The 19,091-nt window shown below is 41.2% G+C and overlaps 1 protein-coding gene across 1 annotated transcript in view; it reads right to left on the bottom strand.

Moving 5' to 3' along the window:
• Positions 1 to 19,091, bottom strand: part of MYO10 (myosin X) — a 272,590-nt gene that overhangs the window by 85,530 nt on the left and 167,969 nt on the right. The window contains exons 6-18 of the mRNA XM_073332289.2: positions 17,606 to 17,730; positions 16,559 to 16,572; positions 16,355 to 16,439; positions 15,159 to 15,262; positions 10,730 to 10,859; positions 9,055 to 9,173; positions 6,667 to 6,813; positions 6,381 to 6,481; positions 6,066 to 6,132; positions 4,352 to 4,444; positions 3,219 to 3,287; positions 2,964 to 3,046; positions 1,538 to 1,646 (exon numbers count right to left, since the gene is read on the bottom strand). Of these exons, the coding sequence (XP_073188390.2) occupies positions 1,538 to 1,646; positions 2,964 to 3,046; positions 3,219 to 3,287; positions 4,352 to 4,444; positions 6,066 to 6,132; positions 6,381 to 6,481; positions 6,667 to 6,813; positions 9,055 to 9,173; positions 10,730 to 10,859; positions 15,159 to 15,262; positions 16,355 to 16,439; positions 16,559 to 16,572; positions 17,606 to 17,730 (1,246 nt within the window). The remainder of the gene's footprint in view (positions 1 to 1,537; positions 1,647 to 2,963; positions 3,047 to 3,218; positions 3,288 to 4,351; positions 4,445 to 6,065; positions 6,133 to 6,380; positions 6,482 to 6,666; positions 6,814 to 9,054; positions 9,174 to 10,729; positions 10,860 to 15,158; positions 15,263 to 16,354; positions 16,440 to 16,558; positions 16,573 to 17,605; positions 17,731 to 19,091) is intronic.

Genomic DNA, 19,091 nt, shown 5'->3' with positions numbered 1-19,091 from the left:
GTGAGTTTTTTCACCTTCCTTGTAGCCTTCTGGAGGCACAGTTGGGTTAGAAACAAGGATTCGAGGTTCCTATATTGTTGTTAAACTACCGACTCTTCACAACTGTCAACTGGTGTCCAGTGCGAGTAAAGACTTAACTGCCAGCTCCCAGAGGTAAATGAGACCCAGGATTGTGTAAGTGGACTGTGTGCTTATAAGGGGGAAGGAGCTAGAAGTTTTTGCAGACTGAGTTTTCCCCCACCCAGCATTGTGGCTTCTGTCACTCCATCCCCTTAACGGGGAGGAAAGGAGGAGAGGTTTCACAACTGAATTGAGACTGTGGGGTACACCAGGGATGGCCTACCCTAAGTTAGTTTTTGGTTCATGATAAAAGCCCTGCAACATGCAATGCAGAACCAGTTAAATGGCTGGTACATGACAGCTGGGGGCTGGCAATGTTGTGCCCCTCCCCAAGATATAATTAATAACGTTGCAGCCTGCCATTTAAACCCATCCCATGTGTCTGACAATCATTCACCTGCTTCTCCTTGTCCAAGAAGGCAGATAATTAAAATGTTGCCCTGCATCCCTATTCAACACAAGGATTGGAAAGCATTTTTATTAGGTATTTGGTGCTTATTTTTCCTAGTGTGCAGACCTCATTTCAGTGTCTCAGGCCAATTTCACAGCTGATTCTGGGATCATTTCATATGTATGGCTGTAAGCACCTCCTAAGTCACAATGCTGGAGCCACTGTGGGCCAGATCTCCAGCTGGTGTAAGTCAATACAGCTCCACTGACTTCAATGGAGCTATGTTGGTTTACGCCCACTGAAGGCCTGCTGCTATGTCCGCAGAGGCCAGATTATATATTAGCATAGCCAATTTAAAATAAAAGTGACAGACGGGGAGGCACTTAGGGCTTGTCTACACTTAAAATGCTACAGCGAAGACACTACTTACGCTGAATGGAGGGTTCTCCTGTCACCACAGGCAATCCACCTCCCCAAGAGGTGGCAGCTAGGTTGATGGGAGAATTCTCCCATTGACCTAGCACTGTCTACACTGGGGGTTAGGTCAGACTAACTGCATCGCTTAGGGTGGTGGATTTTCCATACCCCTGAGCGACGTAATTATACCAACCGAATTTCCTAGTGTAGACCAGGCCTAAGAGTAGTAAGACTGTGAAGGAACCAATGATAGAAGTGGAAACTGAGCGAGATGGGGAGTAAGAGCAAGACAAACACCTATGAAGTATGCCAGATCTAGTCCAGGGAGAGGCCAACGCAGTTAAAACAAGAAGGACAAGTCAATGAATGGGAATGAAGATGGAGGTGCCGTGCAGGGCAGCTTCTTCCTGAGGCAAACATTGTTGATTACATAATTAGTGACTGAAGTTTCATATGGGAGGAGGCAACATTTTGGTACTGAAGAGTTTCAGCATTTTAAATCTCCAAGGGACATATACGCCCAGCCCAGCCACTCTGAGTCTTTGTTGACTACTGATTCTTTATCATCTGTCAGTTGCTGACAGTAGAGGAGAGGACATATTAACCAACCTTGAACTGCAAGCTGACCGTGGGTTTCCGGTGTTTGCTTCCACATTTAAGGGTGTCTTGGCTGTTGCGACTTGAAACGTGTTCAAACAGATCATAGATAAAATCAAGTCTGAAATGGGGAAGGAAAAACCTTTACAAAATATCCCGAGACACCACAAAATTTACCATAGTACAATCCTGAGCAAGCTTAGCTCCTTAAAGAAAAATAACTCTTATTGACTCTCCAACAACAATTAGCCACCGACCTTTCAGATGTATCATTTGTGCAATGAGGCCAAGAAAAAATAGTCCAAATGCTACACACTGCATTCTCAACACCTCCTCTTGGAAATGAATGGCTAGATCTTATCATCTTTATCACTTTTTACTTGATCGTCATTCAACCAATTGACCTTAATGGATGCTACACTGGAGTGAAGACCAAGAAATAACATTTTCTGTTTGCTTTTCACAAGGGTGCAAATAACTGTGTGTGGGAACTTAAGCTTCAGCACTTAGTTGTGGGTGTTGTATGTACATTACAGAGGACTACAGGAGGCCCCTCACACCACTTTGACAGCAACATAACCGCTGACTTGAATGGAATTGTTCCTGATTGATACGAGGGTAAGTGAGAAGAGAACCAGGCCCTATGGCTTTAACTCCCCTGTTGCATTTAGCTGCATATTTCAACTGGGAGAAATGTGACCTCAGGCATAACATGAAAACATAACATACAATTAGGGATTTATTAAAAGGAAAAAAATTTAAAGCACCTAAGGGATTTAAGAGCAGCACAAGTCCCACCGGCTTAAATCCCTGAAAATCTCCCCGCAAGTCATTTACTACATTGCTGTTATTATTTGTGCTATTGTAGCACTAGGAGCCCTTGTCACAGATCAGGACCCCACAGAGGTTGGCACTGTACAAACAATGAACAAAACGATGGTCCCTGCTGCAGAGAGCTTACAGGCCTGATCTTCAATTCCGTGTGCACCCAAACTCCAAGTAAAGTAAGGGTCAGGAAAGTGCAAGGAATGCAGAATCAGGCCTTATGAGAGGCGGGGGAGGGGAGACAGAGGAATCATACCTACGTTTGGTAAAGCACCTTGAAAATATGAAGTATCCTGGGCCAGATTCTAATACATTTACTCACACTGAGTAGTACCTTACTCCTCTAACACATGCAGTGCAACCATTAGGAATAAGGTACTCTACCGCCTGTGTGAGGGTATCAGAATCTGGCCCAAAGTGAGAGAATAGTGGTATTATATTTGGAACTGTACACAAGAGAAGTTTATTAAGTGCCCATCTCCTTGGCCACTTGTTTGTTGCTCACTTCTCCTCAGTCCAACCCTACACTGCACGTACTGCTCTCAACTCCCACTGAAATCCAAGCATGTGGCACCTCCCAGGATCATCCCGCGATGCAAGTGCACCAACATACCGGCTTTCACGTAACAAGTTTAGGAGATCATCTCTGAAAGTATCTCTGTTTTTCTCTAAGATTCCCCTGACATCGTACTGGACCTAGTAAAAAGCAGAACAGGCTCAAATAAAAAGCGCAGTCATTAAGTACCCCTCACAAAGGCAGTACCATAAAGTGCACTGAGGGAACAGAATGCTTCAGTTAATTTGTGAGTGGTTGTGATTCTGAAACACTGTTTGGAAGCATTATACCAAATGAAGAAAAGAAAATTACCTCCCCAGCGTAGTGTTTCACTCCAAAGTTGTGAACAGCGACTCTTGGTTTCACATAAAAGGAATTGTTCTAATTTAAGGAAGAATAAAAACATTTTAGTGGAGAAAACAATTGGAATCTAGATAAAGGACCAAGTAGTCTTCAACCTGAATTTGTCCAAACCACTGTCTTTCAGTGAACACCCTAAAAGATTAGTGCTCCAAAAGCAAACAACCATATCTATATTTGTAATAGGATTTGTTACCCTGGAGCTGCTTCGAACACGGTAACAGGATATTTATAGTACATTAAAAGGCATTAGACTAACCCTAAGCCATCTGGCTAAGTGATCAGTTAAAGACACAGTGGACAAGAAGGGCTTGTCTTAACTGGCAGTTGTCAGGTTAGGTAGTTGTGAAAACAGCAATATGCCTGTATTAAAGGGGGTGCAGTAGCCATGTTGGTCCCAGGATATTAGAAACACAAGGTGGGTGTCCATATTCAGTTGATCATCACCTTTATTGTATAAGAGCCTCTTTAATATAAAGACAAGGTGGGTGAGGTAATATCTTTTATTGGACCCACTTCTGTTGGTGAGAGAAACAAGTTTTTGAGCTCCACGGAGCTCTTGCTCAGGTACACCTTTCCAAGACCTGAGGAAGAGCTCTGTGTAGCTTGAAAGCTCATCTCTCTCATCAACAGAAGTTGGTCCGATAAAAGATATTACCTCACCCACCTTGTCTTTATATTAAAGGGGCTCTTATACAATAAAGGTAATGATCAACTGAATATGGACATCAGGCCAAATTCCGGTCTGTTATCTCAATGTAAATCTGGAGTAACTCTGGAGAAGTGAATAGAGTTACTCCGGATTTACATTGGTGTAGCTGAGATTAGAATCTGGCCTATTTCATTACCTTTCCATATACCTATCTATGCAAATGGAAGTATCTATACACACATTGCGTATTTTCAGATAACAAGCTCCCTCTTGCTGCCACTGAAGCAAGTGACTTGGCCACTGACTTCACTGGGAATAGAATCGGGCCTAATATGTACTGTAAGATTATGCATCCATGAATATGACTCACAAACCTCTGGAGAAACAAAGGATCTTACAAATGGCACACTAAATAAATTAGAGTATCACATACGGCGTGTTGGGAGTGTAACTTCTCCAACAAGGTGCAGTCAGTCGCTTGAGGAAAATGACTCTCTTCATTGATTAGTGCTAGCAGGCCAAGTTTCTAGATCAGTAAAAATAAAGAGAACAAGGATGAATTAGCCCATCGAGTGTTTACACTGATCTTTCTACTAGTGAAAATCGTCTTGAAGATGCTGTCAAGAGAGGCATAAGTGAACCAATATATCATAAAAACTCTCACAGGAAACTGTAACACTGTTAGAGAAAAAGGATTCCTCTGGGAACGTAAAGCAGGTAAAAGCAAAACAATGGAGGAAAAAGCAGTTATTGAAAACGTGAGCACTTTTTTAGCCCAAAGTCACTGTTCAAATGAAGGGGATTTATCCTGTTTTTCTTAAAAATTTGCTTTGGGTGAGCCAATAGTCCAGCTGGAGCTATATTCTGAATAGCTAGAAATTGCAATGTGGTTATTTGCACAAGTATTCTCAACCTGAGGTTAGAGAAACACTTCCAAGTGGTCCATAGAGCTGCTTCTGTCACAGTGTTGAAGCATGTATCTTTCTTCAAGTCAGTTACTGATAACTGCATAACGATCTAGGACTCTTTTAGGGTTTCCAGAATCTTTTTTAACAAGCTAAATTCAAATTTTAATAAACAACACCACATCTAATCTTTTATAAGTTCTTTGCAGTATTGATTGATTCTCACAACAGCCCTGGGAAGCGGGCAAGTATTATAGTTCTACCGAAAGGGATACTGAAGTTAAGTAACTTGTCCTATGTCCCAAACGGAGTCGCTGTTGAACAGGGACAGGAACTCATGAGTTTCTGGTTCCAAGGAGAGAACTTAAATAGATTTCACCTCTCCTCCACCCCAACGAAAACCACATGCACTCACACATATCAACACTGTGCAGCTGTTTCTTGACTTTCCATGTTGTGTGTTTCTTTGGTGTACATTCAACCATAATCAGTTTCATGGATGGAAAAGAACTGGGGGAGGGGAAACTAATAAAAACACAGGAGGACAGAAATAAATTGCAAAAGTGACCTGGAGACACTAGGGCAGTGGGGGAAAATAGGTAATAAGAGAAGACTAGATACATTGAAATGCAAAGTTTAACATTCAGGGAAAGGAATTTAAGAGCAGAGATAGAATACATAACCCCCATCCCAACAAAACCCCACCCAACAAAACAATTTAAAAATTGTGGAACTAATCTGAACTTTGTCACCCATCCTACAGTTCATTCTGCTTGTATGTTTCATCTCTTCCCCCCCAGCCCTTTGTATGTCTTGTCTATTTAGGTTGTAAAGATTTCAGGCAGGGACTCTCCCTTTATCTACATTTCTACAGTGCTTAGTGCAACAGAATCCTGATTTTGGTTGCAGTCCCGAAGCATCACACTACTGGGAATCTTTCTCCAAGCTATCTATTTAATGATCTCCTAATACATTCTTGTATGCAACCATGCATTGCAAATTATAGGCAAAGTGAGGAATTCGGGATTGGGAGGGGTATGTGTCCATGAAAGTGTACTGATCCTATGAAAGTGATACACAATCTACTAAAGTTTGAAAACCACTGTATTAAAAGATCAACATTTAAACAAATAAAAGATAGTCTGCCTTTTGACCATATGCTGCTTTAAAATTCCTGCTTACACAAGTGATGAGAACACAGTAATTTGTCCATGCATACCACAATATCAAATAATGTATTACCTTTTCAATAAGGTCCAGGCACTCTCCGTTGTCTGTCCAGTCAATATCTTTCCAAACTAGCCCTTCTCTAGTGTAAGGAAAGAGGACATTTTATTCATAATTACAAAAATGTGTTGGGAGGAGGGGGGGAGTTGTTATGCCTACCATGCAAGTTAGAGTAAAATCAATTTAAAAAAAAAAATAATGATATGCAGCTATAGGCCAGGATTTTTAAAATGTACTTATGGGAGTTAGGCACCCAAATCCCATTGAATTTCAAGGATTTGGTTATTTCTCTCCCCTAGGCACCTTTCAAACTCCAGCTGTAATTCTTACCTGCTATATTCCAGTTGCTCCAAGGAAAAAATGTGCTTGTTGAAATATTCTTGAAGCTTTTCATTTGCATAGTTAATATTGAACTGCTCAAAACGATTAACCTGAAAAACCACAGACATTCAAAGGTAAATACTTCCAATGCCATTCGTTTTGTAATGATATACTGATTCATTTTAAGTCCTAAAGCATTTGATAATCCAGTTCTAGAGATGTTACAGGGAATTGTGGAACAATGGCATACATAAAAATTAATGAATCAATTCCCAGCAATTTTTTTGGAACATACCTCAAAGTTTTCAAATCCAAATATATCAAGAATTCCGATGGACTTGAAATCTTCTTTGCCTCTGATTCTGCTGTTGATTTTTTTAATAACCCATGCAAAACACTGGGAGTAAAGTGCCATAGCCACAGAATCTCTGCTATCTACTGCCTGCATTGGAGAGGTAATACACAGCATAGTAATTTAATTAGAAACCACATTTTGCCACTGTTCTTTGCCCAGTGCAATGAAAAAGTACAATACATGCAGTTTCATATTTCCATTAGGTATATATACATTACATTGATTACAATTAAAGCACTAATGATTGAAAGCTCTACTGTGAGTTATTATAATTCAGTATTTATACTGCATTTAAAAAGAAGTTAAAGTTTCAAAGTCAAACACTCAAAAATTAGGAAATACCACAATTAAGGGTGCCTGTGCTACCTAAATTCAGCTCTTTTGTATGTAAACATATATATGAATGTACAGTATGCTTTTCCCTAATCTCATTCTTAGAAGTGGCTGAATCCTATTTTGCTGAAACTTTCCAAAACTGAGCCTGAGGCCGGCATCTATCTGGCTTGGGAAATTTTAGCCCAAATGGTTCAAGTCTGACAAAGGTACAGGCAACTAAAAACAGGATCCTATAGTGAGAAGTGTCGAGCAACTTTAACCAAGGAAGCCCTTCCTGCTCCACCTATAGAGGTCTATAAAATCATGAATGGTGTGGAAAAAGTGAGTAGTGCTATTTACCCTTTCCCACAATTCAAAAACCAGCAGTTATTCAATTCAATTAATAGGCAGCTAGTTTAATACAAACAAGAGGAAGTACCTTTTCACACAATGCATAATGAATTGTGGAACTCATTGCCATGGGATGTTGTGAAGGTCAAAAGTATAACTGCACTCAAAAAAAGAATTAGATAAGTTCATGGAGGATAGGTCCATCGATGGCTATTAGCCAAGATGGCCAAGGATGCAACCCTATGCACAGGGTGAGTCTAAACCTCTGATTGCCAAAAACCCGAAGAGGAAGACACGGTGGATCACTCCAACTGCTCTGCTCTGTACACACCCCTGAACTTTGGTACTGGCCACTGTCGAACACAGGATACTGGGCTGGATAGACCATTGATCTAGATCAGCATGGGAGCTCTCATAGTCTTATAATTACAAGATGGGCATCCATAGAGATTTCTCAAAATCTAAGGGCCAGATTCTTATCCCACACTGAATAGCTCTGAACCGCAAGAGCAGCCTCACTGAAATCCAATGGAGCTACTTGCAGAGTAAGGTACTACTCAGTGTGAGTAAGGATATCAACAGAACACGCCCCTAAATAAATAATTAGGTAGTGTTACCTTCAAGGCTCTCCACAACATTTCTCATGATTAACTCTCAAGTGCTGCCTCCTTTTATGCTCCTTTAATCCTGTTTGTTCAGCCCAAACTGCTAATCTGAATGCCCCCACCTCTTTTGTACCCCTTTTCCACCCTGCCTCTGCCATGCTTTCTTTCCTGCTGCTCTCTAGGACAGTAAGGCCCTTCATGACCTTGGGAACTACACTTCCATTCTCTCCTCCTCTCAGCCTAGTCTCACAACCCCTTCTTCAAGGAGTTTTATAAATTATATTTTTGTATTTTATGAAGTAAGATTTTAAAAAACAAAATGTAACAAAGAAGCAGCATGCATTAGCTTCCCAAATGACTGGACAACCAAATTGTCTCTGTGACTTGTCCACCTCTTCTTCCCCACCCCATGAGGTCATCTACTCTTGATCCTGTCTTAATTTAGGCCTTAATCCTGCATTGGGATCTGCTAGCCTGGATTGCTGCACCTGTGCAGAGACTCATTAAAGTCAACTGGACTCTACAAAAGGCACAGGTCTAGTGGATCCCATGCAGGATTGGGCTCCTAGACAGGCAGGGATTTGGTCTTTATCTGTATTATAAAATCCTATGCACATCTCTAGCATTATGTGACTCAAATCATAACTTGTTTTTAAACCACGTTAGAAAATCCTGTAATGTATTGATTACTTGAACCTGTGCCCCACTCCCCAACAAGTTATCTGACTAAAATTCTGATGTCAGCTTCTTTGGGCCTGTCTACATAGGGACATTGAGGAAAATTAATCCAAATGAACCAAGGTGTAAATTAAAAGTGGATTATTTAAAGTGAATTAAACCCCTTTATGGACACAGAATGAAGACTACTTCAATTCTAAATTTGTTAATTCCGATTAATTTTCCTGAGTACCCCCATGCAGACAAGCCCTTATACATGCTTCACGCTGTTGGTTCATTGTAGTCGTTGATCTCAGTGGAACTCTATGCTGGTTTTAGATCAGCTGGAAGTCTGGCCCAATTGTTTTGTTAAAATATATCCAAAGTGGTATGTCTTTACCTGTTGTACACTGAGAGGTGTTAAGATTTCTTCTCCCCTGAGTATCATTGATCTCTGTGTCAATGCTTCAGTCAGCTGTGTTGAGTCCAGCCCAAGTAACTCTGCAGATCTACTCAGAGCTAGCAACAGAAGGAGCCAAAAATAAATACACACGTATATGCGGAAGGCACAATTATCGCAACATTTTTTTAACTTACTGTAATTAGAAGCAACACCAAAGCAGCTTCTGACAGAGATTAGAAAAAAATATTGAGTTGGATTCTCTGGTCTGCTACAGGCACTTTGCTCTCCTTATGCAAAGTGCTGGCAAAGGTAATGTAGCTGCCTTCTACACCAGACACCCCCTCACTTACAGCTGAAGCGAGGAGACGGTGGACACAGCTGAGCTCCAGTCCTGCTCTAACTTCCTTCCACTGAAGCCAGGCAGCCCTTAATCGGGGAACCACACCTGGCTCCCATCAGCCACCACTTTCATCCACCATACTGGAGTGCAGAACTTGTACCACCGTCTACTTCCCACTTAATTTACTTTATGCACTTGATAGCATTCTGTGTCGTTTCACTCAATTTTCACTCCCTTCCCTATTCAGTCGGGTTAGTCAGTTTTCCTTCTTAGTCATGTGGGTGTTTCACCCAGCAATAGAGGAAAGAAGCACATTTTAAGAAATAGGAAAACAACATGGTAAACCCAAAAAAATTAACAAGGAAGTTCAGGGACAGATGAAATTCTGGAAAACACTGAACTCATATTTGAAACTGACTAAATTTCAGAGTGAGGGTGTCTCTTTAATTCTTCTTCTGAGAACCTATAATCATAAAGAAATTGTCATTCACAGAGGTCTAATCTCTCCTGAAAAGTATGCATAAATGCAGCTGCTAATGCATCCCAGTACAGCATCTCAACATAGGTTAAATCCCTGTACTCATTTTCACTGTCAATCAAACCCAGTTATTAATGTCTGGATGCTCAACTTCAGAGCAACAAGGTTGAAATATTGCCTTGAAAATGCATTTACAACAAAATTGATACAGTGGTTGTCTAAATCACTTATTCCTTTTCAGTGCTCCTGAAACAATAAGATACAGTGTTATAAACGTGCACAAAAGAAAGAAGCTGATTTAAAACACCCCCAATTCATTACAGATCACAGTTGGAAGCCTTTAATTTGTTCTTAACATAATAAAAATCCACACCTAATGTTATTGCTAATACTAATGTTTGGTTTTATGGATACAGAAACCTAATACCCACTTCCTCATTCAGGAGAGGGTACTTCTGCTTTCCCCCCCGAATCATCTAGATGTTTCTGGTGAATAGAAGAAAAGTTTGGCAAACAAGGCAGGCACAGTGCACTGAAGTCTTGAATCCAGAATGCACTTAAGTACATGCTTAAGTCCCATCAACTTACGGAAAAGCATTCCAAATTCAGGAAAACATTGGCTTCAGGGGACTTAAGCACATTTGAAAGTTAAGCATATGCTTGAGTTCTTTCCTGAACTGGAGGCAGAGTTCAGTGCCAAGGAGTAACTCATTTCATCTTCATAAAACACCAACGATGGCATTTTAACCATCATTAACAGATCTTAAAAAGGAACCAGAGACTTTTGTCCTGCATGGTTTCCAACACTGCTATTAAGCAGTCATGGATATTTCCTCATCCCATAACGATCTCACCTGTTTTGAAGGACACCTGTGCCCCACCAGCAGTGATAAACTCAATGTTCCCTAGATGCAGAATGCCAGCTAGCAGCCTAAGAACTTCTCGCACATCCTCCTTGCTGAACTGCATCACTTCCATTGCAGTCTGGAAGAAAATATTTCTTTCAGTTTGTGTTTGATTTTATTGGAGAATCAGAAACTGAAGTAGATGATAGAGGGTAAATTACAAAACACAATAAGTGAGTTTTTCAGCCTTTAGCATTTGAAAGACATAGGAACAGTGGAATGGGAACAGCAAATGCATCTCTTGTTTTAGCCCTCAATCCACACAAGCATTTTAACACATGATGTGTGCAACTTTAAGCACAAAGTAAAACACTGACATCTTTAAACTCTCATCCCCCTGAGTGTCACTGACCCTCTAAGGAGCTGTTCCACTGCAACAGAACTTGATTAAAGATATGCATGTGCTTGGGTATTTTGCGAGATAGTAAAAAACCTCACTAATTTGTACTAGCAACCTGGAGGAACCACCCCTGTGTGTTACCAGATTTTGCAGATTTCTCATGGAGGTGACCAAACATGTATCATGCAATGTACTTTATCAGTGCACTGTAATTTAGTTTTACTTATAACTAATGTTCTGCTTCATATTTTGAGAAACTAACAAAGTCTTAGTGAAAAACCTCATTATTGTACTCTACTAACTGGGGCAACACACAGGTTTTTTGTGAAAACTACTGGATTTACAGATGGGCAAAGTAAGAATGACCATGGTTCCACTGTACATCAGGAACAAAAAACAAAAAATGTAAAACATGTATTATTGGATTAATGCAAGCAAAACAGACAACTATTTTCTTTGGGAATGGCTTGTGTTTTCCAAATGTCTCTCTACAGTGCTGCAATCTGAATCAGATTGTGCAAATTCATTGTATTTCATGGTTTGCACTGATGAAATACTCTTAATTCAGGGACGCGGAATACACAGAGCATGATATATTTGAGTAGGGCTGTTGGAGTGTGTTGTATTTCTGTGCAAATGTGATTACAAAAAGATGGTCTTTGGTCATAGTGACAGGTTTCAGAGTAGCAGCCATATTAGTCTGTATTCGCAAAAAGAACAGGAGTACTTGTGGCACCCTAGAGACTAACAAATTTATTTGAGCATAAGCTTTTGTGAGCTACAGCTCACTTCATCGAAAGCTTATGCTCAGATAAATTTGTTAGTCTCTAAGGTGCCACAAGTACTCCTGTTCTTTTTGCTCATAGTGTGTATCAATAATGACAATAGTGTCATTTTGCAAAATACAAGCAGCACTGAGAGGTGTTTTTGCAGCTGCTCTCGGAATTACTTCCTCCCCACAAAGGAGCTCTACCCAAAGTCAGCCATCTTAGGGTTTTAGGAAGAAGTTCTCTTCTCTCCTCACTCTCATACCTATAATCCCTCCAAGGTATTGGCAGGGGATTGTCCTGTTAGCCCTGCCACACCTCCAGTCACATACTTGCAATAACATTTTTAGTAAATAAGAAGGAAAGGGATATCTGCAGAAGTTCTGGGAATCCATTCCACTGTGTCTGTACAGAAAGAGCTGTTATAATAACTACTAAAACCCCACAGAACATACACCACCTTTTAGTACTGTAGAGCTGAACAACTGTACACTCTTCCAATACACAATAAATATCTACAATTGCCAATACTTTGTGGGTAGATTCATAATTTTATGGTCACTATGATCAAGGTGGTTCTCAACCTTTCTGGGCTCAGGACCCATTCATAAACCTTGACAGCCTGTCACAACCCAGTAAATAGCTTTAGTGCAAAAAACACTTGTCTTACTAAGTATTCCTTACCCATGATATAGAATATACATGTTAACGTAACTGGTACTAAAAAGGACACGGTGCATACCATAACAGCAGCTACTGAAGTTCTGGTCCCTTAGGGCTGGCTGGCCTCCGGACGTTGTGACATTCAGGTCGCAGCACCACTCAGTTTTGGCCCAGCTCCCCTAACAAGGGACCTGGAGGGCCAAGTTTTTGTGAGTGGTTTTGTGACTTGGCAAATGAGGTCACAGTGCCACTCACTCAAATTTGGTCTGGCTGCCCACCCCGCCCATCATGATGGAGGGGCAGCTCGGCTAAACTCGAGTGGCACTGTGACCCCAGAAATCACAACACCAGGAGTGAGGAACTGAATTCAGCCAGCCCCGTGGGACTGCAGCCTTTTGGTTCATGAGCCACAGATTGAGAAACCCTGATCTAATCTGACATCCATAACACAGACCATGGAACTTCACCCAGTAATTTCACTTGTTCCTGATGATTTTAACAAATTATTTGTGATTGTCTCTAATCCTGTCGGCCATAGTTATAGTTATAGAGGGTGGTACAAGCTGAAGAGATTTTATTAATAGGATCCAGCTCATGGCACAGTAATAACAGATGTCACAAGAATACTTAGGAAGGCATGTGTGTGTGCTCACACTGCAGATCCCCACTCCAGTGGAGAAGACCTTTTGGAACACAAAGGAAAGAAAGACATCTAGAGGGGAAATCATCTGTAGCCTCTTGGAAAAAGGTCATTAGAAAGCATATGACTGAAAGAGAAGAATGAAGTACGGCTTAGGAATATTGAAGTCACTGAAGTCACGTTCTCAGGCCTTACGAAGATCTGTAAGGAAGCAAGGGATGGGGATGCATGAAACAGGGAAGGAACAGAAACTGATGATGCAAAATGTCCCTGTCCTTCACTATAAGGAAAGCAGAGTGGAAATGTCCCCATTCTGTGCCCAAATTTCTGCTTGTAAAATACTCCAGAATGCAAGATTTACATGTCAAGTTAATTTCATGCTCTACCTGCCTCACGCTGATTAGCGCAAATTAAATGTCATGCTACTCAACCTGAACTAGACGACTGCGATGCCGATATCACCCACTTCCACAAAAATACGTCTGTCATGAAATTAGGCAGTTTTATAGCTGCAAAAACAAATATACATAAACACCTTTTAAATAAATTGTACTGGACCCTTTTACTGGTTTTCAAATCCCATAGAGTACGTGCCACACTGAAATTAAGGTAGTACTAGGAAAAGAAATTGATAATTATGGTAATAGTAAGAGTCAGCTAATTACTGTAGCTAATTGCTGAAGCTAATGTGGGTGTGAAAGTTAAGGCTACTCAGAAAAATCCTCAATTAGTGTTAGTGTTTCCATTTCACCCGGCTTTCCATTCGATTTAATAATCTTATTTGATCACTTACTCCACATACCAGATTATCTTTATCGCACCCTTTCTCCCACAAAGACACATGGCTAGAAGAGACTGGAAAGCTGCAGAAGTCCACGTACTACCATGGATTTGCTATTTCCAAATTTCAGTAAATGGTGCAGATAGTGTACGAAGCCTTGAAATGAGAGAAGCAGCAGAAATATGTACACTGGTCATGTAAAATAAGGTGGCTTGTTTTCTTTTAGTAAGAAGGTTGATTTTCCCATAAAAGAAAGGCTGCTTCCTGATTGCTCTGTATTTTTATTTGACAGATTTGTATGAACTGTCCCAGGAGCATAAGCAGCAGACACAGAAGGAAGTGATGCTTCTCTTTTATACACATAACCAGCCCTCACAGTGTACACCCAATAGTTATGAAGAAAAAAGCTACCTAGTTTATTCCAGATACTAAAATCTTAATGCAAATACCTTTGGAAGGGGAAGGGAGTACACTGTATTCTAATGGATGCTTGGGGTAAGATAGTTAAACAACAGAACACTTGTTTGGTTTTGTCAAAAAAAGTGGGAATGAATCAGAAAACGTACAGGTTCACAATCAATTGTGCAATAAGACGCTTTGTGCTTCCATCGCTCTATGTGTACGTCCCTTGTTATATCCTGTGGTGTCCTATTTCGGATATGCATTATTAATGTATTTACTTTGTAGCATCTCATTCCCACCACCATGCGTTGAGGAATTTGCACCTAGGTATGAAGACATATGTCCTTTGTTATAAACTACTGTAATGGTAATTCTACATAAGTCGTGGTTGGAAGGTAAGGTGGGTGAATGTCTGATTGCCTTCCACTGCTGTCCTCTTTGCTCTGCAATTTAGTTGCTTTCCTTTCCAAGGAGTGGTGGGAGAGCGACTTCATATCCTGCATGCAAGGAAAGAAATGCTCCCTGTGATAGCAAAGTGTATGACAGAAAATTAGTCACTTCTGAGCAAAAGTAGATTCTGATCTTCCATGAGGCACCTTATGCCCATGCGGAGTGCTGTTGAAGTGAGTGGGATTGCACATAGCCATGACCATGGACTGATCCTTCTGCAAGATTAGGACCCTACTTAGCTGCAGATCATGATAGCTTTCATTGAAACCACTATCAAGCAAAGAGATATGAAACTTATCACCCTTGAACCATAAAGAACTGGTCAAACAACTCACAATGACTTCTTTGAAGGAGTCTTTGTCATTGATTGTCTTATCCGCTACACATCCAGACTGATTCAGGTAGTGGTAGTGCTCTGGTACAGATAAGTAAAATGCATCTGCAAAGAGAAAAAAACAAGTCACCATCTTAGAAGTTAAAAAATTAATTCGTGTTTCATTTACTTGAGATATGCATGAGCAGGGACACAAACTCAAGTGGTTTATAGCAGTGGTTCTCAACCAGGGGTATACGTACCCCTGGGGGTACATAGAGGTCTTCTAGGGGGTATATCAACTCATCTAGATATTTGCCTAGTTTTACAACAAGCTACATAAAAAGCACGACCGAAGTCAGTACAAACTAAAATTTCATACAATGACTTGTTTATACTGTTCTATATACTATACACTGAAATGTAAGGACAATATTTATATTCCAATTGATTTATTTTATAATTACATGGTAAAAATGGGAAAGTAAGCAATTTTTCACTAATAATGTGCTGTGACACTTTTTGTATTTTTATGTCTGATTTTTTTAAAGAAGTAGATTTTAAGTGAGGTGTAAGTTGGGAGTACGCAAGACAAATCAGACTCCTGAAAGGGATACAGAAATCTGGAAAGGTTGAGAGCCACTGGTTTATAGCAATGGAAAATGTATCACATTCATTGGAGAATTTTCATTTTATCTAGCTGTGAAACACTATAGTCTGTACTCTTCATTGCAAGCAGGCAGTTAGCCAAAAAGGTGGTGCTAACACAGCTTAGACATTTTTACACAAATGCTATTTCTCTTGCTGTTAAGGGGGTTCATGACAAGAGACAATCTTCATGACAAGAGACTGTGAGAGTACGATTCCTTCTCCTCTCTTCCCTTTGGAATTTCCTAATGCCCACCCAAGATACTAAGTGACAAACCCACAACACAGTGTCCAGCCTGAGTAACTATCCCAAGGTCACAAAGTGAGTCTGCGGCAGCTGGGAATAAACCCCAGGAGGCCTGGTGGCATTCCTATGCTAGAGACACCGCTTGTAGCAAGATGAGCTCACAAAACATGCTCGGTGAATTCAGATTAAATAAATAACCTATTTCTCTTGTTCGGTTATTGGTTTACCACAGCACTGTCAGCGCAAGATGGCGTTTCATGACTGAAATAGTACTGGCAAAGAGCCATTGCAAACAGTTGTGTGAGCTGAGCTTTGTCACTCACCTTTCTCTTCCTCTTCTATCCCTGCCAGCAGTGCATAGAATATGTGATAATTTCTCTCCCCAGGGTTCTGCCTTACTACACGGTTCTGTCAAAGCAAATAAGATGTTTAGGGGATTATTTTTAAAGGGAACCTACTCACCAGCAAGTTTTGAGAAAGTCTATGAATAAAACAAAAATACTGGATGACAGCAAATGTTGACTTACTTTTTCTAATAAATCTTTAGTGTGGAAGAAAGTGATCCATCAAGGAATAAAACGGTAAAGAACTATATGTTTACAACTCCTGAGTGGTTTGACTTCAGAGAGAAAAAAAACCATTGTGGTCTATGTCATGTATCTGTTTGCACAGCAAAAGGAGGAGAGTTTCCCTAACTAACACATTCAGCCACTTCTAATCCCAAAGGTTTTTTCAACAGAGCATACTGAAGTATCGTCATATTCTGGACCAAATGAGGATTTGAAGTGACGCCTACCTTTTTGCCTAACTTTCTGTTTGCTGGTTAGTTTGGTGCCTACTTTAAGGGTGAAATTTACCCACCTTGCATGAAGTGTGAACAAATAACTTTTGTGCAAAGATCTAGGCAGGCTGAGTGTGTGGGGACAGAATCACCCTCCTCAAAGACACGCAAGCAGGATGCAGCTGTTCCACAGCCAGTAATCCTGCAACAAGGCAGGAATAGGAACCACAACCCAACAGCCCTATACAGGGCCTATGGCTACTTCATCTATGTAACTGCAAATCCTGAGGATACACTCCTAATTCCCCAACCTGCAGCATCCTATGTGGAACTGGTGCATAGCCCAGCGTGGCTGAGTGCAAGCAGCGTGGCCAACCTGAGGCTGCCCCCCTCACACAATGGGCTCTGTACAGCCTCTCACTTCTGCTCTGTACAGGGCTACCCTTGCCCATTATGCCCTTGGCTGGTAATCAGAGTTTTTCCCATGAAGTTAAGATATTATTAACTCACTCTGAAGAAACATGCGCACTAGCCATAATACCAGAAATGAGAGAGAAAGTTTGATGATTTTATATCTAGATAAAGGAATGGATAGATGGACACACACACACTGAATCTGGACTTACTGATTTCTCTTGAAGTTTACTCAGGACAGTTTTTTTAACCTGAAATCTTTGGGTGTGGGCAGAGGGACAGGCAAAGGCTAGTATTTCCCTCCACTACTCTCCACAGAACAGATACAGGGAACACGTCACCCTGAACTACAAAGGCACTCAGCAAGAAGAGAGGATACAATCTACAATTCTTCCTCCCTGGATGTTTCCCTTCTGACAGATGTTCAGCTGAACAAACTTCCCAAAGCGACTCGAGTTGTTGTTGTAAACAGTCTTCGCGTTGCCAAAAGCTTCCATAATTGGGCTGTGAAAATAAGGGAGGACAACAAAAGTATTAACTTGTGACTGGAATACCATTGATAGGAGCAATGCACTTCAGTACTCAAGGAAAGGCACAATCCCCATAAAGCCCAGCTCTAACATTATCCTCAGACGTGGCCTACATCCTTAATCATTGCCATAGCTCTAGACCAGGGGTTCTCAAACTTCCTTGCACCACGATCCCCTTCTGACAACAAAAATTACTACATGACCCCAGGAGGGGGGACTGAGCCCACCTGAGCCCCACCGTCCAGGGGCTGAAGCCCTTGTCCAGGGGCCAAAGCCAAAGTCCAAGGGCTTCAGCCCCAGGCAGGGGGCCTGTAACCTGAGTCTGACCACCCAGAGCTGATGCCCTTGGGCTTTGGCCCTAGACAATGGGGCTTGGGCCCCGGGCCCCAGCAAGTGTAAGCCAGCCCTGCTGACCCCATTAAAATGGGCTCACGGCCCACTTTGCGGTCCTGACCCACAGTTTGAGAACTGCTGCTCTAGACACCTGTTATACCACAGGCTGTATGTCTGCAGGTGGTAAAGTAGCTATACTACTAAATAACAAAAAGACATTAGCTACTGTACAGCTCTGAACTGAAACAGGATTTATTATAACAGGTCTATATTATAAGTGTTGTTTAGTGTTCGCATTATAGTAAAGACAGAGGCCCCCAGTCAAGCCAGGACCCAATTTGCCAGCGTGCCATATGGGCATATAGGAGACCGTTCTCGCCCTAAAGAACTTGCACAATCTTACTTTAGTGGGTGAAAACAGAGATGGGGGAGGGACAGTGATAGCAACAGATCTGTTCATAGTGTAGTTGTGCACAACTTCTTGTTAAAACGTTGAGTGAATTTAGTGCTTGTGGAAGGTACCTGATTAACAGCAGATAGATCCATCAAATCAGCTTCCTTGATTTTTCCTTACCTCAGCAGGCTACCTACAGTCACCCTGCTGATCCTTACTACCCCATTCTGTTTCCCTTTAGTTCCCCTTCAAATCTCTCTCCTATCCACCAAATAATAAAATCTTCTCACCCCATCCACCTCTCCCTCTCTCACACCTCCTGCTGCCTTCCTCACTCCCATCCCCTCAGCTCAGCCCCAAACAAAAATGAAAAAAAATTTACTAAGAAACAATCCCAATTTGTACAAAACCACTTCATGCATTGTGCAGAACCATTCTATTCGTGATTCTGTTACTGTGACCCGGGCCCTCCCCCACTGCCACGCTTATTGTTTTCTAAATGCACCCATGCATCATGTGTAAAATAGATGGCAAGTTCTTCAACGCAGGGCCAGTCTAGTTTGTTCTGTAAAATGCCTTGCATTTGGGTGATTTATAAATACATAACA

This window comes from Lepidochelys kempii, chromosome 2 (assembly GCF_965140285.1).
Source record: "Lepidochelys kempii isolate rLepKem1 chromosome 2, rLepKem1.hap1, whole genome shotgun sequence".
In the NCBI taxonomy this organism is placed as follows: domain Eukaryota; kingdom Metazoa; phylum Chordata; order Testudines; family Cheloniidae; genus Lepidochelys; species Lepidochelys kempii.
The sequence above is the reverse complement of the archived record's forward strand: the minus strand, read 5'-3'. Positions and strand labels throughout refer to the sequence as shown.